The sequence below is a fragment of the Amphiprion ocellaris genome, chromosome 18, assembly GCF_022539595.1.
Source record: "Amphiprion ocellaris isolate individual 3 ecotype Okinawa chromosome 18, ASM2253959v1, whole genome shotgun sequence".
NCBI lineage: Eukaryota > Metazoa > Chordata > Actinopteri > Pomacentridae > Amphiprion > Amphiprion ocellaris.
In genome coordinates this window covers 23,452,015-23,471,635 of record NC_072783.1, presented here as the reverse complement: position 1 = coordinate 23,471,635, position 19,621 = coordinate 23,452,015, and the positions used below count along the sequence as shown (strand labels likewise).

The window sequence follows — 19,621 nt, the reverse complement described above, 5'->3', positions numbered from 1 at the left end:
GCAATCAGACTGCAGGCAGGTGGAACAGTCAGGGAGGAAGGGCTGAAAGCAGACAAGCAAAATCTAATTAGGAAAACAGACAAGACTACAAAATTCAATAAAGACTCTAAACTCACAGAGGGGAAATTTAAGAAAACCATAAATAAAAACCTAAACTAATCCATCAAAACTGGATACTTACAATAGGAAGAAACTCAGCTGAAGGGGTAGGTAGGAAACCCAAACAGGAACCAGCAGGGGTACAAGGGCAGCATCGTGTCCAAGAAGCTCTGGTGGTCACGAGTTGATGCAGGATGTGTGCATCCATGGTGGAGCAGGGAGTGAATGACAGAGCTGGCTTATATGCTGGGAGGTGGAATTGCAAACAGGTGACTGGTGTGAGCCAATTATGGCAGCTGATTCTCATTGCTGCAATCAGACTGCAGGCAGGTGGAACAGTCAGGGAGGAAGGGCTGAAAGCAAACAAGCAAAATCTAATTAGGAAAACAGACAAGACTACAAAATTCAACAAAGACTCTAAACTCACAGAGGGGAAATTTAAGAAAACCATAAATAAAAACCTAAACTAATCCATCAAAACTGGATACTTACAATAGGAAGAAACTCAGCTGAAGGGGTAGGTAGGAAACCCAAACAGGAACCAGCAGGGGTACAAGGGCAGCATTGTGTCCAAGAAGCTCTAGTGGTCATGAGTTGATGCAGGCCATCAGAGCTCATGGTGGAGCAGGGAGTGAATGACAGAGCTGGCTTATATGCTGGGAGGTGGAATTGCAAACAGGTGACTGGTGGTGAGCCAATTACGGCAGCTGATTCTCATTGTTGCAATCAGACTGCAGGCAGGTGGAACAGTCAGGGAGGAAGGGCTGAAAGCAGACAAGCAAAATCTGATTAGGAAAACAGACAAGACTACAAAATTCAACAAAGACCCTAAACTAAAAACAGAGGGGAAATTTAAGAAAACCATAAATGAATAACCTAAACTAATCCATCAAAACTGGATACTTACCACAGGAAGAAACTCAGCTGAAGGGGTAGGTAGGAAACCCAAACAGGAACCAGCAGGGGTACAAGGGCAGCATCGTGTCCAAGAAGCTCCGGTGGTCACGAGTTGATGCAGGCCATCAGAGCTCATGGTGGAGCAGAGAGTGAATGACAGAGCTGGCTTATATGCTGGGAGGTGGAATTGCAAACAGGTGACTGGTGTGAGTCAATTACGGCAGCTGATTCTCATTGCTGCAATCAGACTGCAGGCAGGTGGAACAGTCAGGGAGCAGAGAGACACAGTAAAAAGTTTTAACTACAGATTAAAGTGTGGCTAAATGCAAAAAAGAAAACAAAACAGCAGGAGAAAAAGGTGAAACACTTAATCAGTCATTTACTATGGAAGTCTAAAAACAACAGAGTTAAAGCTTTATTAAACAGGATGATAAAACAAGGCTGAGTATTGAAAGACTTGATTTCATAGATTCAACTCTATAATCAGTCCTATCAGTTCTCAAATCTCTGAAAATGTGGTTTCTTACTCATTTCATTAACAAAACAGAATGAATTAAGACTCCAATAACTCTTCATTAACAAATCTGAATGTCCCTTGAGCTACTTCCTCCCCGTTTTAGACAGCAAAAAGCCTTAAAAAAAAAAGAAAAAGAATCCTGAACATTGGACATGTTCTTAACACATTTTTAGTCTGACTCACCAAATGTGCTGTTGCAGGTAGGTGCCTGCCATTTCCAGCAGCATTTCATGTAATATTCTTTTCCCCTTTTGCTATTCAAGTGTTACTGTTTTCCCATTTACTTTGGAAAAAGCAACAATCACAGTGCTAGTCACCGTGCTGAAAATGGCAGGCAGGTCCACTTGGTTCTTTCAGTGAATTAGCCATTTTAATGAAGGTGCTCACTTCTATATGCACAAATGTTCCACCAAAACAAATTCCCTCAGAGGTGATTTTGCAGGAACTCCATTGATGCATGCCTAATATGATTTTGACTGACTGGGGTAAAGACATACAAAGAAACCGGGACGTATTTCCACCCACAGCAGAATAGCAATAGGTGCACATAGACCGTTCTTCAATGCTGACACATTCATCCATCCATTCATTTCCCTCCACATAACCAGTTCCAGCAGGCTAAGCAGGTCATTCCATCTGCAATTCCATTTCAAGAGAATTTCTTGCTTTTGTTTTTCAGCCCTCCTTCAAGGACTGTTTTCTGGCTCAGCTCAGTCATTCTCACACAGTGAAAGGAAAATACATTATATTAAAATATACAAAAATACATCTATTAAATAGATGTAGAATACATTACTGACTACTCATTAGACGTTCTATTCAAAGTTGATGATAAAAATGCAGAAGAAGATTTTTTTTATCCCTTTTTCTGGATTTAAAAACATATTCACACTGCTTCTGACCACCAATCTGTACAAACAGCAGCTCCATTCTCCTCTTTTTTTATCTACTTCATCTGCATGATTGCCATCTCGGTAACTTCAGCGCTGCCGTTAATCACCACCCCACTGGCCTACACTGCCGAGTTTTCACAACTCTGCCTATCTTTGGTGGAAGTCATCCACCCACCCACTGCAGACACTCTTCATTAAGTCTCGCTGTATATGTACAGACACATAACAGTTCTTCTTCAGCAACACTCATGGCTCTCAGGGCTATGCATTGCACCATGAATACAAACTACATTTGTGAACAAAGATTTACATAGACTTGCAAAGAACATGTATTTCATGGTGGTCCTGAGTTTCCAGTGACTCCCGTAACTCTGAATTTATTGTCATGGAATCATTAAAACACACTCTGTCACAAAAAATAATCATGCATGTTGTTTTTTCATAGATGACAGGTACTTTGGAAATATGACAAAATCCACTGCTTCAAAAAGAATGTGCAAACAGCAATGGTAATATTTGGTTAAACATCCCTTGGTCATTTTCACCTCAACTAGATGCTTTCAGTAGCCATCTCCAAGTTTCTGGCTGTGTCCTTGACCACCCATCTTGACAGAATCGGTGCAGTCCAACTAAATTTGTTGACTCACACAGACTTGTTTCTTCAGCACAGTCCACAGGTTCTCAATGGGGTTAAAGTCAGGAGTTAAAACCAGTCTAAACCTTAATTCTTGCCTGATTTAACCATTCCTTTACCATGTTTTTGGTCATTGTCTTGTTGGAACACTTAACTCCATCCAAGATCCTTCTGGCTGATGATTTGAGGTTTTCCTGAAGAATGTGGAGATAATCATCCACAAGAACCAACATGCATGAATGTTTTTTGGGACAAAGACACGTGTTTCGTTCATTCCAGCATAGAAAATTAAGAGCTATAGCAGTCACTGAAAAGCCAAGTGTCAGTCACAGCAGTGCAAGAGGACAATAAATGGCAAATGCTACTGAATTACACAGGAAGAGGTAAGGGTGTTGCAGTACACAAAAATCACTGTTCGGCACACACACTCAGCTTTGAGATCATGGTTCATTATGTTCAGAGCGTAAAATGGGAACAAGAAATACAAAGCATTACAGTGCTTCTTTTATCCTTTATTCAAATTAAACACGGGTGTGATGAACAGACTATGACTGCATTTTCTCAAAAAAGCCTGTCAACACTGCTGTAAGTGGCAGCAACTTACTAACAACAAAGTAAAATTTACAAAAGTAAATTCAAATCTTTTTTTTTTTACGCTATTTTTTTGGCTTTTTATCGGCTTTATTTAGGCACAGTGAGATAGAGACAGGAAACAGGGGAGAAGAGTTGGGGGAAGACATGCAGCAAAGGGCCGCGAGCGGGAATCGAACCCGGGCCGCTGCGTCGGGGGCCAGCTCTGTACATGCGTCACCCGCGTAACACGTTGAGCCATACGGGTGTTACAGCAAGGCCTTGAAGCATTTGGAAGATTATAGAAGTGCATATTGTGCTGACCTCAATATCATCCAAAATAACCAACACAAATGTGTGTAAAATGTTGATAGCTGTTTTATACAGCTAAAACAAAGGACACCGATGCGTATAATATGTGTACAGGACATTGAAAACATATCATCATGTTCATTTTATGTTTACCCAGTCGTCCTCATCAAATTAAGAAACGTCATTAAATATGAAGCAAAAAAAAAAAAAAACGTCAATCATTTATTTAGAGACTTTAAAGATTGAATGGAGTCAAACTGACCCCAAAAGTAATAGGAGGGCTAACTATATAGAGCAGTGATCATCAACTGGCGGCCCGCGGGCCGAATCCGGCCCGCCGAACCGTCCAATCCGGCCCCCGACTGGATTCCAAAATTGTGAGGATCAAAGAGAAAATATCATGCGGTCCACACTATTAAAGCAACTGAAAACAACAATAACTGAGACTCTTAACTATCAGTAATCCCCACCATTTATGACTCTATTTAGGCTACATTCCGAAATGAGGACAGACTCGCTGCACTGTTTAACATTTATTGTTTCACACAGTTCTTTTTTTTTAACATAACTTTTCCTCATGCCCTTACTTAACATTTGGTTTTTATTTCAAAGTCTCAACAACAAGCTTCAAACTAGTAGACTTCTCAGGACAAAAAAAGGAGGAAAAACCAACTGGCATAACTTAAAATAGCATGGTAAATAAATACTAACCTGGTACCAGAACAAAACAGGTCACAAATAATGTTCGCACATCAAATAAAACGTTAAGTGGGCTATAGCGATTTCAAATCACAAGGCTGAAATGGGCTCCTCACACTGCTTAATGGCTGAAGTTACATTTCCCCTCTGACACTACCTTTTTCACATCAGGCTTGGCCGCTGTCAGACTTATGCGCAAACAGTCCTCCAAAGACTGGTTTGACAGTCGGTTCCTCTCGTGTGTTTTTATCGAGTTCATCTTGGAGAACGCAGCCTCGCAGGTGTAGGTTGAACCCAACATGGTGAGCACATACATAGCCAGCGTCTTCAGTGTGCCATAGTCCTCGGGACAAGACAGCCAGAATGCGCTCAGGCTTTCAGCACCATGGAGAGCAGCCTGGATTTCAGCCAGCTCGCTCTGAATGGACGCCTCGTCCAACGGCATCATTTTCACTACGTTTGTGGAGAATTGTGGTGTTGTCCTCCAGCGGAAGCAACGCCAGCAGCTCCTCTCGGAAATCTTTGCCATCAAAGTATCTGACAAAAACGCACAACTGTGAAATATCCGTGTTGTCAGTGGACTCATCAATAGCCAGTGAAATGTATTTGGCTTCCTTGATCCCGTCAATGACAGCTGGCTGGACATGCTCTGCCAAGACGTGGACACGACGTGCAGCAGTTGAAGCAGAGAGAGGCATTTGTTTGACAGATGCAATAATTCTGTCCATGGATTTGTCGGGGGCACCAGAACGGTGACCATGCTCTCCTTTAAAAGCTCACTTTCCGTGAAAGGCCGGTTATGTTTGCAAAGCACCCAGGCAGCCTGCAGAGATGCACACCTTACTCTCTCTTAATCAGTTAAAGTTCGAGTAATAATGCCATTTGCACGGGTGCAGGCAGATTTCAATGTGGCCATTTTTCTCTGACGGGCCTCTGACTGCTCAGGATATGAATCCTTGAAATTTGTATGTTTAGTGTTGTGGTGACGGTACAGATTATATTCTTTTGCAACAGCAACAGTTTCGTTGCAAATGAGGCATACAGGTGACGCATTTCGGAAGGTTGGCATGATAAATGCCTACTTTTCAGTCCAGTCATTATTAAAGGATCTGTTTTCCACATCCCTAACCTAAACAGCTACCACAGCATTCTGCAGCTCCATGCAGAACCCTCTGGTCAGGGGTTTATCCTACAGCAAGATAATGACCCAGAACATCAGTCCACACTCTGCCAGAACTACTTTAGGAACAAAGAACCAGACGATGAGCTTGAAAACATGGAGTGTCAGCACAGTCTCCAGACTTCAACCCCATGGAGCTGGTTTGGGATGAATTGGACAGAAGAGTGAAAGTAAAACAACCTACAAGTGCCACACATTTATGGGAACTTCTGCAACAGGGTTGGGAAGAACTTTCTGAAGAATATTTGATTTCTATTGTGGAAAGAATGCCACGAGTGCGTTCAGCTGTTGTATCTGGCAAAGGCGGCTACTTTGATGAGTCAATAGTTTAGAATACATTTTGGTTTCTAAATAGGTTTTTTTGAACATCATTTGTTTATGTGTTCTATGCTTTCATTTCAGAGTACAATGAGACATGAACATGCATACTTTCCAATACAGAACTGGAAACATTTAGGTGTTCTAAAACTTTTGACCGGTAGTGAGTGTGTGTGCGCACACACACACTCACACACACACTCATGAACGCACACAGGGAGAGAGAGCAATGTTTCATACGTTATAGGACATAAGATCAGCAAGAAGCATGACGTGACGCCGGTCGATGCTCATTCCGTGGTTGACCATGGTGTACTGAATCTCATTGATGATGGTGGATCTTGCAGTCTCAACACCCAAAGTCCTCTCAACCTGAACAAAGACACAGAGCAGCTTGTAAAGAAGAAAAAACATTCTGACATTAGTCTTGAGGCTAGATCCACAAATAAATCAATCACATGGTATTTTCTCTTATGATGTAGGGTCTTAATCTGCCATCTAACTTCTCTGGCACTTTGGCTCAACAGCCATTATCTTAAAGGTGCTGTATAAATAACGACTTGACCTAAGTTCAAGATTAATTACTATTTTTTATAGGAGAGATGTGAAATCATCATCACATACACATTTGCCTTTACCTAATGTAAATCAAGCTATCAGCTTCCACCCACAAACATTAAAATCATTTTCTTCCTTCGACAGTAAGTAACCTGCACTGGGCTTCAAGCTGGGACAGTCTAAGGGACTAAATACTCCTGAGAGACCATAAACCAGGCCAAACAGAGCCAAACAGAAACCTCTGCAGAACAATAGTGGTCATTCTACAACTGGTAAAGGTGTTTGGCGTTGTAGAATGCAGATCTGTATTCTGCAGACCCCTGACTCAATACAACTGTCCTGCTATAAATCACCTTCATGTAATCTTGCAGACCAATGTTGGAAAATACCTCTCATTTTAAGACTATCCCAGTTTTTGAAAACCTCTTTCGTTCAAGGGAAATAAGTAACGCTTGAACACAACTTATCACACCTTAAACTGGATTAAAAAAATCCAACCTACTACAGAGGGACAGTGTGTCAGCCTTAAGGGCCGTTTAGCTCTCTGTTCTTTTGTAGCTTCAACCAGAATGTCTGCTTCGTTAGTGCTTAGTCTCACTCCTGTGCTCCTGTTTGTACAATCATCGTTTGTATGTGATCACATGCAAACTGAAACGATCCTGCTTCACACTAAAAGCTTTCCAAAAATTTTTTCGAAATGCAACATGTTTATCGCACAGTTAGCAGTGCTTCGTTAGCAGTGTAAGTAAACTATTTTAGATTTCTGTGCAGTGCAGTGAAAAAAACTGCAACACAAAACCAGAAATTATTTTGCAAAAGCTTTATGAAAAAGTGAAAACATCCAGGTTAGCATACTGCTTAGACAGACAGCAACCTAAAGCACAACTGGCTTTAACTCTCCACTGACTCTTACCTCGTATGTGTTGTTTGATGTGGTCCTACTCCCATTCACTCCGTGAGTTGCCATGACAGCTCTCAGATTGTCGCCCTCCACCAGAAGTTTGTACTTGTTCTTGCCACTCTGTTCGTCGATGTGAATAACTGCTCGGGCGACCTCTGGTATGCCTTGAACCACCACCTAAGAAGTGAGAAATGACATCAGTGTTAATTAAAAAAAGCAGTGACTAATGCAGGGCTTTGTGCTTCCTTTTCATAGCAGAACACAAGTAGTTCTTTACTTGAATCATATCTCAATTTATGAGAACTACGTAAATTAACATAACAGCACAGATATTTTTTTCCATTTTATTTGTCTTACCTGCACTGTGGTTTAGAAATAATACAAAAGATAGAATGATAAAATGTGAAAGGTGTTGCTTTAACAAACCCCCCAAAAATTATAACCTGACTTTTTAGCTCCAACATTTCAGCTTCTTAGTCATTTTGATTTTCCAGCCAATTATTTCACCATTTAAGCAAACTCTCACTGCTCTCAGCAGACTCTTTCTGGCAGCAGCTGTTTTCAGTCATATAACTGCACTGCAAACCACCTGTTTATCACAAAAGGGCAGACACACAAAGTTGGTTGCATTTTCTAGACTTACATTTTCTAGAGGTCAGCAGCCTTTTAAGAAAATAGCAGCTATAATATTTATTTTGGTAAAAGTGTGCGTTTCAGGTTTAGAAAAAATAAAGCCGGTATGCACAGAAATCAGTTTTTTAACTTTATTTTGAACTGTCACATCAGATTCTCAGCTTAGGAAGTTCTTCTTTTAATGACTGCAGCACATAGTACATGGAGCTTTTGTTGTTTTCTCGTGGAGACACACACACCACCGCCTCGCCGTGCACAGCAATGTCTCCAGGTTTGACTCGTAGTTTAGACATGCAGATGGAATAACGCACTGTTTCTGCATTTACCTGAAGGATGAACAAAAAATATGCAAACAAAGCCCCTAGTGCTTTTCTTATCACGCATTGGAAAAGCACTACTCTGTCATACTCTATCAGGAACACACAATGACGTGTGAGAGCACTCTGCTGCAGCTGCTGTTGGTAAAGCACATTTCACATGTATTGCATTATGCAGAAGAACAAAGACTGCAGGGACTGAACGGCTCAAAATAAAGGAAGATGGTATCCTCTGTATTGCCTACAAGATGTATATGTATCCATGGCAACCAAATCACTACTCGAATGGATAGGCTGCACATAAAAGATGAACGCAGCGACCGCCACATCACCCACTGGTTTGTGGACTAACATTGTGAAGTTTGGTATTTGGCCGTCACCATGTTGATCTTTTGAAGCCGATCGTGTCGAGTGAGTGGTGGATCTGACTGGTAAAAATTTGTGGATACTACCAAAATTTATAAAATGAACATAATGCCGTATTGACTGACACTTGAAACTAGCAATTGAGAATAAAACCCAATTATGAAAATGTTTACTGAGGTAACAAATCAAGTGAGAAGTAGGCTCATTTTCTCATGCACTCATATACAATCGGCCTTCTTTTTGCAACCAGAGATGCCATCCCCTGCTAGCCATGAGAAAAAAATGTGGGGTTAAAGCTACGCACATCTTTTCTACACAGTCTGCTTAAATGTGATGGCCTTCACAGGAATTTTCTTTCTAATCCAACAATAAAGTGAGACTATGTAACTTTTGCTAAACAGTCCCTTTGAATTTCCTAAATATTTTTGAGCGATCTGCCTTTAGTTATTTGAAATTTATAGAAAATATTCCTATTTGCTTTCTTGCAGGTTAGTTTATAAGATCAAACCACTCTCGTGTCTGTATGAAAAAGCTGAAACTACCAGCAGCAGCTGGTTAGCGTAAGACTGGAAACATGGAAACAGTTAATATATGAAAATGTCTAGTAGCACCTCAAAATTCACAAAAACCACAATGAATTAATTTTACACTCTGTTTTTTGTTCGGATTAAACAACTAAACAGCAAAATTAGTGAGATTTCAAGGTGCCTCTAGGTATTTCCACATTTACAGTCTTTGTGCAAAGTTAAGCCAACAAGTTTGAGTGGTGTTAATCTTCTCTTCCAACTCTGGGCAAGAACAGAAGAAGCACATTTCTGCCAAAGTATTTAAAGACATCACCACTGGATCACCTGACTAAGAATGATACTACAACCACAGAGGGATATAGTGTGTCTACATCTAGTCTTATTTTATTGGTAAGGCAAGTTAAACACTAATCTGCAACATGGTAAAGCATCATTTTACTGTAACAAAAAACTGTCAGTCAGAAAACTAACTCAGTTACACAGCAAGGTCTAGTGTGCTAATTATTAGCAACTGCAGTGACAGTTTTGGGGTTATTGCCTCATTAATAAAGAAAGGTTTTATCACTGGTTGTGGTGTTTTTTAAAAATATATTTGGCCATATTTTGCTTTTATTGGATAGTAGATAACAAACAATAGGGTGAAAAAGATGGGTATGATCAACTACAAAGATAAGACCCAAGTTGGAACAAAACTGAATAAATTTCTAATGAGTCTAGGTGGGAAAGAGGGGATGTGTTTGAAACATTCACAGAAAGCTGTAGTAACAGTAAGAAAGTTGTACCTCCAGTCGCAGCAGTCTGATTCTCTCCAGTGATAATTTCACCAGGATGAAGCAGTCATCTGGAAGAAAAACCTCTTCTATGTACTCAGAAATCTATAGAAAACACGAGAGAATTTGACTTTATTACAGCTCTCTACTTCTTCATGTCTCGCACAATGCCTCTTCTGGAACCACTTATCAGTTTTTTTATCTGATGGCACTGATCAATTAATACAAAAGGAACAAAGCAGGTCGGAATACCTCTCCTAGAAGAGTCTTCTCAATTCTCCCCTTCACCAGCCTGGCATAGTCAGCGTCGTCTTCCACATCCAAGGGAGCCGTGATTATAGGGGTGCTGAGTGATGAGTAGAGCATTTTCAATAGAATACTCAAAACAGACTATATTCGTTACTGTGCCTCAAAGATATTTGCTATGGCCCAGCAGAGCTGATTCTGCTCTAATTCCATGTTTCAGCCATGAATTCAGGCAAATGATCAACATTATGCTTTAATGAATGCGGTGCAAAGCAAAGCGGTGATGTCTAAAATGCTTTATGAATACAAGAATAACTCAGCATGTTTTGATTCAGTGTCATCCATCCATGAATGAATTTTAAAAGTCACACCTGGTTTATCCATATATTGAAAAAGGATTTTTATACTTAAAATCAGAATGACTTGGATAGTCTTCGGATTGCCAGCTAACATTAAGGAATTCCATTAATAGGTCTGAACAAATAAGTTAAGTGTTATCAAAATTGTAATATGGCCAAGTGCAGAATCCAAATCACAGGGTCCTACAAATGTGTCACAACAAAGCATTATAAATGAAGCACTGCAGTTACACAGAGATGTTCAGGACTACAAATTGTATTTTCCAGAAATGAGGCAACAGGTTTGTTTGGTACAGGCCCTAGCAAAGATCATATCATCATTTTTGCTTCAATATCTCCATCGTAATATTTATCAAAAGATATCAAATATGATTTTTTCCTGTGGGAAGTGGGACAGTCAAAATGTTTTCATTTATCTAAACAGACACTTCTGTGATAAAGGCAAAGACACTACAATTTAGAATCCAACGTTTATTACCTCATAAAAGGCTCTCCTTCTCTGAAATGTGACAACACTTCTGTCTGAAATATTGTTAAACACAAAGAGGCAGCTAAGATGAGGTGTATTGCAGCAGTGTTAGTGACAAACAGGACAGCACTGATGCTCTGTTGCTTCAGCTATGTAAATTACTGGTAGGAACATGTCAGGTTGTTGTTGGATATTATTTTTAGCCACAGTGTCTTTGAACAAATAACAGGTGTTGTGCCAAAAACTGATCATCTACCCAAAACTGACAATTAAAGCTGTATCATCCAGATTACACACGTCTACAGCTGCTTTTATCTGGACCAAATGGTCAGAGCGTCCAAATACACATAATTTTATGGCTGTGGTGATAGCAAAAGTTTATCTTTGTGAAACTTTGTCTTAACTGCATAATTGTGACCAAGAAACGTAGGAGTTTTTTATGTAATCTGGCCTGACATTTAGAATGACTATAAGTAATAATACTGTATTATTTTCTATGTTTTGTATGTGTTTGGTATGTGTAATAACCTTGTTTACATTTACGTTGCAGAAGGGTTTTAAATATATATATATAAACAGAAGTGATCTCTTTTGCATTTACGATATAAGCCATAAACTTCAAATTACAGCCTCAGTGAATGAAACCAGGCAATTCTGGTGCAACACCACCATTTAAGATACAATGAAGGGGCTGCAATCACTTTTGCTAGGTGGGAAACTGCATTATATAAGTTGAACTGGTCCTTTAAATCACTGTCAAGTCGTAAAAACTAAACAGGTTTTAATGCAGGGTACAGAGCAGGCAAAATAATACCGAAACGTCAAGATAACAGCGAAAAAGGCTGGATTATTACTGTTTTACTGTTGTCCATATTAGCCGCCTTGCTAGCACCTACCACCTAGCAACGGGTGAGGCGTTCACAGGTAATGTGTAGCATGCTAAGCTAAGCTTACCTGTTCAGGTGTGGTTGTGTTGAGCAGGAGGACCAGGCTGCCCTGCTCCGAGTAAACCCGCATGAACTGCAGCAGGATGCGGTCGACCCCCATCCCCTCAGCCACCACCAGCAGCCCGTCACAGCCGAAGAGGCTCAGGAACATCTCGGTCTCAAACTCCAGCCGCGGTCCCGCCATTTTGGAAACAGCTAAAGGTCCACAAGATAATGAAATCACCAAACTGCCACTTACTGCCAAGAATTACTGTTAGCTGAATGTAAAGTAAGTCTTTGTGATGTACAGCAGCTGCTCTTCTGCCTGTTCAGTGTTTTGAAACCGAACTTCCTGCGGTGACGCTAAAAACAAACGTGGAGTGAGAGACAGTGAGTGGTGCGTTCAGGGCCCACAGCGCCATCAAGTGACAGGGAGGATCTTAGCAGTTATTCTGAATCTGTCTTTATTTACTACAGAACAGGGCTGGCTAAGCGACTCTACTATCTCTGTAAGTATCATATCTTGTCTACAAAAGTAATCAACAAAAATATCAACATAGGATTTCTTATTTTAGCAAATTCAGTGCATTCTTTTGAAAACAACCAAACCTGAGCAACACATTGTTATTTACGCTACATGCCTGTACATGCTACATGCCCATTTGACTCTGGTTCTTATTTAAGATGTGCTGGTATAAAATCAGCATTGATGTTTCCAGTCTAGTTATCTTTTTACATCAAGGCATGCAGCCTCCTGGTGTCATACAGCTTACCACAGTGTTTTTTCTTTGTCAGCAAGAATTCTGTTAAATCAACACAAACTACGTTCTTTCAATAAGCAAAAGCAGTTACTTTGTGATGATACAGACGTACTGAAATTTGAAATAAGTAAATTAAAAGACTTTCATTTTGGAAATGATGTGTAAAAATACATAAACAAGATTTCTACATAGATGATTCTGTTTTTTCTCTTTCATTTCTCTCTCAAAAAAAGTCATTTTAGACAAAACTGATGAGAAAAGAGTTTTTCAGAAAAATTTTCAGCTGTTAAGAAGTTCATGTAAACTCTGCAAAAATGAGGAATAAACTGGTTATTAGTTTTATTTGTATTATTTCATTATCTACTGTATTTTGGTAATCTCAGAAAACAACCACTAGAAATGAGCTCAGTGTGTTAATACTATGGGATGCAACATTTGTGTATTCAGTAAATACTCTCTTTTGTGTTTATCCCAAGTTACAAATAACCAGTTCTTGATTCAAATGCTGTACAGTTTTAGAACAACATGACAGATGTTTTTCAGTTTTAAATACATTGTTTCAGCCTAATATAATTTCCCAGCCAGAAAATGTGATTCTCTGAAATCTAATATCAAAGGAAAGGATGATGATGTTAAACTCCTGAACAAACAGATGCAGTTTTCTTGTTTTGGTGTTTGTCTCTTTTCAAGTTCGATCAGGTCAAACAAAGAATGAACTTGTCCCCAACATGTTTAAATGAAATGTGTTCAGTCTGATATTGAGTTCAGTCACATTACATTTTAATTATATTCTACCAGTTTACTACATATGTCAACTCCAGGAACCTCATATAATCAGGTTAAGAGCAGTGAAACTCAACAAATCCAAAGTTTCCTCTTTCTCCAAAGAGGAGAGGTGCATCATGGGAAGTCACCCAGCAGTCTAGATTTATAGCACCTTCCTTTAGTCAGAGATGCAGACATAACTATGTACTAAAGTCTTCTGTAAACATGCAGTATCTGTCGTCTTCTGACTAAAGCCCATTTAAATTAGCAGTGCATCCTGCTCCTCCACGCTCCTTAACATCCTTCCTGTTCCTCCACTCATGGCTGTTGGTCGTCTCTGGGTGTCGTCGTCTCGTGGCCTCTGTCCCTCTGTCCTTCTGTCCCTCTGTCCCTCTGTCCTTCTGTCCAGAAACAAAGCAACATTTCACTTTTGCTGCATCAACAAACACAAACAGTTTCTGCTCCTTACATGTTTACATTCATCTGATGACAGAAAAAACAGTTTTACAGTAAAAGAGGACAAATACAGAAAACGTTCAGAATCAGTCTGAGGACAGAAAATGTTGAAGCTGCTCAGTTACTGATGTCAAAGACGGACATGATTCACAGGTTTCTGCTCCTTAATATCATGTAACAGAGGAGCTGAATGAGGAGCATCATGTTGTTGCACTTTACAGAACGAATACATGGAGGTTTTACTGCAGTAAAGTTACTGTGTACAACAGGCTGTACTTCTATTTCTGCACAGACATCGTTCCATTTAAATCCACAGTTTGTGTGTCTTTATTCAGCAGAGATGTGCACACAGAGCTCTGCAACATCTCTAACCACCTTGTATATATTTAGCTTCTTCTACATCTCCCTCATATTATAGTTTATCTATTATACTTTTAACATACACACTGTAAAAAATGGAGAAAGTCTAGTAGCAAGAATGCCAGAAAAAATACATTTAAAAATAGTGGAATATTGCATTGAATGTTAAAAAAGTGAAAATAATAGGAAATATCTGGGAAATGTGTGATTTTTTTTTGTCTATTTAAATACAGTACAAAACAGTGTCATTTTATAGTGACATGTTGGAATAAAACAAATTGCAAATTATAAAATGTCTTATGTGGAAATTATCATGTCAGTTACTTGTGTTGTCACAGTTAACGTGTACATTTTTTTCTGTGATCGTACTAGTTACTATTTGTAATTTCACAAAACTGGAAAAATAATCGGAAAAATAACAAAAATAGCATTACATTTAAAAACAAACGGCATGTAGAAGCATCATTTTACCGGATTCACAACATTCGACCCAAATAACCACATTTGTCTCATATTAAACATATATTTAAACATATTAAAATGAATTTTTATCAGAAAGTTTGAAAAGAGGCTCTGAGGGCCTTCAGTGATCCACAGAGTGTGTTTACAAGATGATGCCATATTCTTCATCACCACCATAAAACACTGATACACCGACCAGCTGCAGCGCGCAAAACCGCGTGCGTAATTACGCACGCTGACCCTTGGCTACCCTCACCATATTATGCGCATCCAACAACAGGCCTCATCCGAAATTAATAAACAAACGTGAGCTTCTGTAAACAGTTTTATAGTAAGATTTAGGTTTTTTTCAATGAATCTCCAGGTTAGAAGTTGTAAAGAGTTGTGAGGAGACCGTGGCGCCTTGACGCAGGACGCGCACATACAGTCACTCAGTTGTATAATAAAACAACAAAACAGCTCTCTGTCTGACTCGGAGTGAAATATAAATTGAATAATAAAACAACAATGAGTGAAAACACATTTCAGACTGATGAAATAACAACATGTGGAGTTTAAGTCTCCTCAGTGATGATACATGACAGATTCCACAGTTTCTAACAGTCAGACGCTGAGTTCACTTCAGCTCTGAGTTCAGAACAACACAAATCTGACGGTGAGTTTTAAACATCTGAACATTCATTTAGAAACAGGATCAGCTCTGAACATCTTCAAACTCAGCTGCATCGTTTTAACCTGCACGTTCTGACGACGTGACGTCTCCTCCTAGCTTCTCCTAATAGTTCCATCGTCTCCATGGTTACCAAATATACAGATTTGAGCTTTTTATGAAAAATGATGCAGTCGCCATCTTGTTTCTACACATTTAAGCTAATTTTGACTAATTAATGTCCCTAATAAATAAAAAGAACTATTTTAGCAAATCATAACAGCATTATAAGCGACCTTTTAAATCATATTGTTCACTGCAGCTTTCTCTTCAGTGCTTAATCTAGTTTCTTGTCTTTTAAATGCACTTTTGCGATCTTAATGCCTGCTTTTCTGTTTTATTTCTATGATTTTTATGTACACTACTGTTCCAAAGTTTGGGGTCACCCAGGCAATTTCATGTTTTCCACGAAAACTCACACTTTTATTTATGTGCTAACATAACTGCACAAGGGTTTTCTAATCATCAATTAGCCTTTCAACACCATTAGCTAACACAATGTAGCATTAGAACACAGGAGTGATGGTTGCTGGAAATGTTCCTCTGTACCCCTATGGAGATATTCCATTAAAAATAGTCATTTAGCACATTAACAATGTCAAGACTGTATTTCTTATTAATTCAATATTATCTTCATTAAAAAAAACGCTTTTCTTTCAAAAATAAGGACATTTCTAAGTGACCCCAAACTTCTGAACGATAGTGCTTGTCTACATTTAAATCATTTTTCTGAATGTATTTCTTTGCTATTGTAAAGCATCTTGAATTGCCTTGTGTGTGAATCGTGCTACACAAATAAACTTGCCTTTTAAACAGTAAAACTGAACAGTTACACCCAGAAAACATCACTATCACTCAAATTCTGTTTTTCAAATGGAACATTAAATTCTGTTACATGACAAACTTCCATTTTTGTACTGAAAAGGGTTCAGTTAATGAACTAAACACAGAAAAATCACGAGTTAAATGTTTCTGCCTCCAGGGTGTCTGTCTGTACAGGTGCTGCTGTCTTCTTCTTTCTTCTTCTTTCGTCTCTTTTCTTCTTCTTCTTTCTTCTTCTTTAACTTCCTCCGGGTGTCCGATGAGTTTTTTCCGTCAAAAAGTTAGTTTCCAACAAGCTTTCGAGCGCAGCTATCCAGCTTTCGGGTCCAGCTTTCGGGTCCTTTTGCGAAACGATCACGAAGACGTCCAAGTGCAAAAGAGAACGATGGAAGGTCTGCAGGCCTTTTATAGGCTCATCATGTGCTGTTGCCATGGCTTCCAATTAAAACACGCACGGGCCTGTGCGTGGAAAATGTTGATACGCAGTTAAATAAATGGTCTATACTGTACATTTGTTTTGTTCATGTATGTGCAGTAGTTTCCATCACCTCTGTCTGATGTGTGTGAAGCCCCAACGTTATCTGACACAAACCATATATGTATTTTAAAATATATAATTGTTATTATTACTATATAAGATGTAGAAAGTCAATTTTTGAACTAAAATCATTCTTGAGTCCTGCAGCTGATGTGTCCAAATTCAGCATCACTGTTCAAAACAGGATTTCAAAAGACATTGTTCTTCTACTTCATTAATCCTGCCTGCACCTTTTAAAAAAAATAAATACATAAACAATCTAATGTCATGACTGAGATAAACCTTGTAAGCTGCAAACATTAGTTCAGTGGGTGAGTTTACACAATAATGTTGGTAATTACACCAGTTTATATGTTGCGTTTCATTTAAAGTTCAGTTTTTACCTTAGTGGATTTAAAACTAAATTCAAACTCACAGCTGGTTAAACGTTTCCATCTGCCTGATTTTTGAGTAGACATATTGGCCTCACTTTAGTAAATTTACATGTATGTACGTAATACCAACAAATGCTAATTAGCAGTTTATTTTGCTGCATGAGTTGTGGTATTTTTCCCTTATTTTTTGCCATAAAACTTATCTAACTGCTGACTGCTTTCTGCTTTACAATCTGCAGCCAGTCATCTTCCTCTGTTTTACACTGCAGCCTTGTAGAAGTTGATTCATCCTGTGATAGAGAACAAAGCTTTAGTGGCGTTAACCAGGTGAGAACTTGCTTTGCACAGCCTGCAGTGAACATAATATCATAATAACATGCCATGTTTGTTTGGAGACCTGCAGTCTGACCACTATAACAGCCTGGTGGTCCAGTGGAGCCTCTCTGCAGCCAGAGCTATGGAGCCCTGACAGGTAAGTGTGGATTGTCGGGCTCTTTATTTTCATGACTATTTACATTGTCCGCAGCCGTGGATTTGTAGTAGAATCACAATCATGTGATTGTCAGCAGGCAGCTGATGTAGCGTTCACTTGTTGTCATAGTTACTGTGATGCTGTGTGCTATCTCACAATGATACAGAAATCTTTAACGAAACCGGGGATCCAGACTTTAAGCCGCATCACTGCCAAAATCTAATCAGTTGGTCCTTGTGCCATTTCTGACCTTCCCTGAAAATTTCATCCAAATCTGTGACTCCATTTTTGAGTAATGTTGCGCACAGACAGACAGACAAACATACGCCAATCATCACACAACTCCACTGCATTCCTTAGCAGAGTCATTATGTAATTTTAAAAAAAGTATGAAATAAACCAGAACATGTTTTATATTTTAGATTATTCAAAATAGCCATCCTTTGCTTTGATTCCTGCTTTCCACACTCTTGGCATTCTCTCCATGAGCTTAATGAGGTAGTCACCTGAATGGTTTTCCAACAGTCTTGAAGGAGTTCCCAGAAAGGCTTAGGCCTTGCTGGCCCTTTTGTCTTCACTCTGCAGTCCATTTCATCCCAAACCATCCGGATTGGGTTTAGATCAGATGACTGTGGAGGTCTTCTTGGTCAAATAGTCCTTACACAGCCTGGAGGTGTGTTTGGGGTCATTGTCCTGTTGAAAAATAAATGATGGTCCAATTACGGTATACGCAATCCGGCTGGGATGGCATGTCGCTGCAGGATGCTGTGGTAGCTATGCTGGTTCAGTGTGCCTTCAATTTTTAATAAATCTCCAACAGTATCAGTGTTTTTTTTAGGACCCAAAAAGGCCAGAAACTACTGGTTTAATCTTCAATAATGTATTTTTAAAGCTTGTAAAATCATCATCTTAAAGGTAGTTAATGCTGGATTAGAAAGTCAAATGTGTCCCTCTAAAATGAAAAGAAAATGTAAATACTCAAAGCACCTTAAACATGCATTTTAACCCTTTGATGTTCAGCATGGGTCACGATATACCCATTTTCCATTGGATTTGGGTCACTTTTGACCCATGTTGTGTATCAAAGGGTTAACGTAATACATAAATATAAATAGTTATATATGAATGAAGATGACAATATTCAACATGTTAATGAATATCAATGCTAATGTCTCCTATTTTATTCAGGAATGACATGCAAGACCGCAATGTGCTCATTCATTCTGAGGGTTTTGTTAAGACAATAACTGTGACCACTAGATGTCAGCAATATGTTGAGTTCCAACTAACACACACTCAGATCAGACAGAAGCAATGTTTAAGGGCATAAGGAAATGTGAACTGTCCATCTAACACTCAAAGTCTTGTTTGGGGAGACAAAAATATTCTTTATTGTACTGAAAAAAACTAAGAGAGAAAACTCACATTGGTCAGTTACCACTTTTATTTTCACCTTACGTCATTCAAACATTGTGGGATAAAAAAAATGCAGTTAAATGTGTAAATGCAAATTGATATGTCTAATTTTAATGCACTGTTTGTTTAACTTCACAGACATAAAAATGCTGAAAACAGTGGACAACATATTGAATTTTAAACTGTTAAAATCTGAAATACACTGTGAGAAAGATCAGGATTGCACCTGAAGGCGCAAATGTCAATAAAGCAGACAATGATTTTAAAAAATGAACAAAGCAAACACAAAGATTAG

General features: G+C 39.0%; 1 protein-coding gene across 1 annotated transcript; it reads right to left on the bottom strand.

Annotated features, from left to right (window-relative positions):
- Nucleotides 1-3,670: 3,670 nt before the first annotated feature.
- LOC111563053 (DNA-directed RNA polymerase III subunit RPC1-like) lies at nucleotides 3,671-12,613 on the bottom strand. Its single transcript, XM_055004353.1, has 6 exons — nucleotides 12,541-12,613; nucleotides 12,220-12,352; nucleotides 10,444-10,537; nucleotides 10,204-10,296; nucleotides 7,591-7,755; nucleotides 3,671-6,491 (listed from the first exon to the last, which is right to left on the bottom strand). Exons 1-6 carry the CDS (start codon nucleotides 12,611-12,613, stop codon nucleotides 6,354-6,356), a joined length of 696 nt encoding a protein of 231 aa, XP_054860328.1. The 3' UTR covers nucleotides 3,671-6,353.
- Between the last annotated feature and the right edge of the window lie 7,008 nt (nucleotides 12,614-19,621).

What these genes read in the sequence shown, in the direction of transcription:
- LOC111563053 (XM_055004353.1), bottom strand. Translation starts at nt 12,613, where the DNA reads ATGGCGCTGTGGGCCCTGAACGCACCACTCACTGTCTCTCACTCCACG. An exon ending in TTTTAGCGTCACCGCAGGAA is followed by an intron (nt 12,353 to 12,540) that starts GTTCGGTTTCAA and finishes GATGTTCCTGAG; the next exon opens with CCTCTTCGGCTGTGACGGGC. An exon ending in AGAAGACTCTTCTAGGAGAG is followed by an intron (nt 10,297 to 10,443) that starts GTATTCCGACCT and finishes TGTTTTCTATAG; the next exon opens with ATTTCTGAGTACATAGAAGA.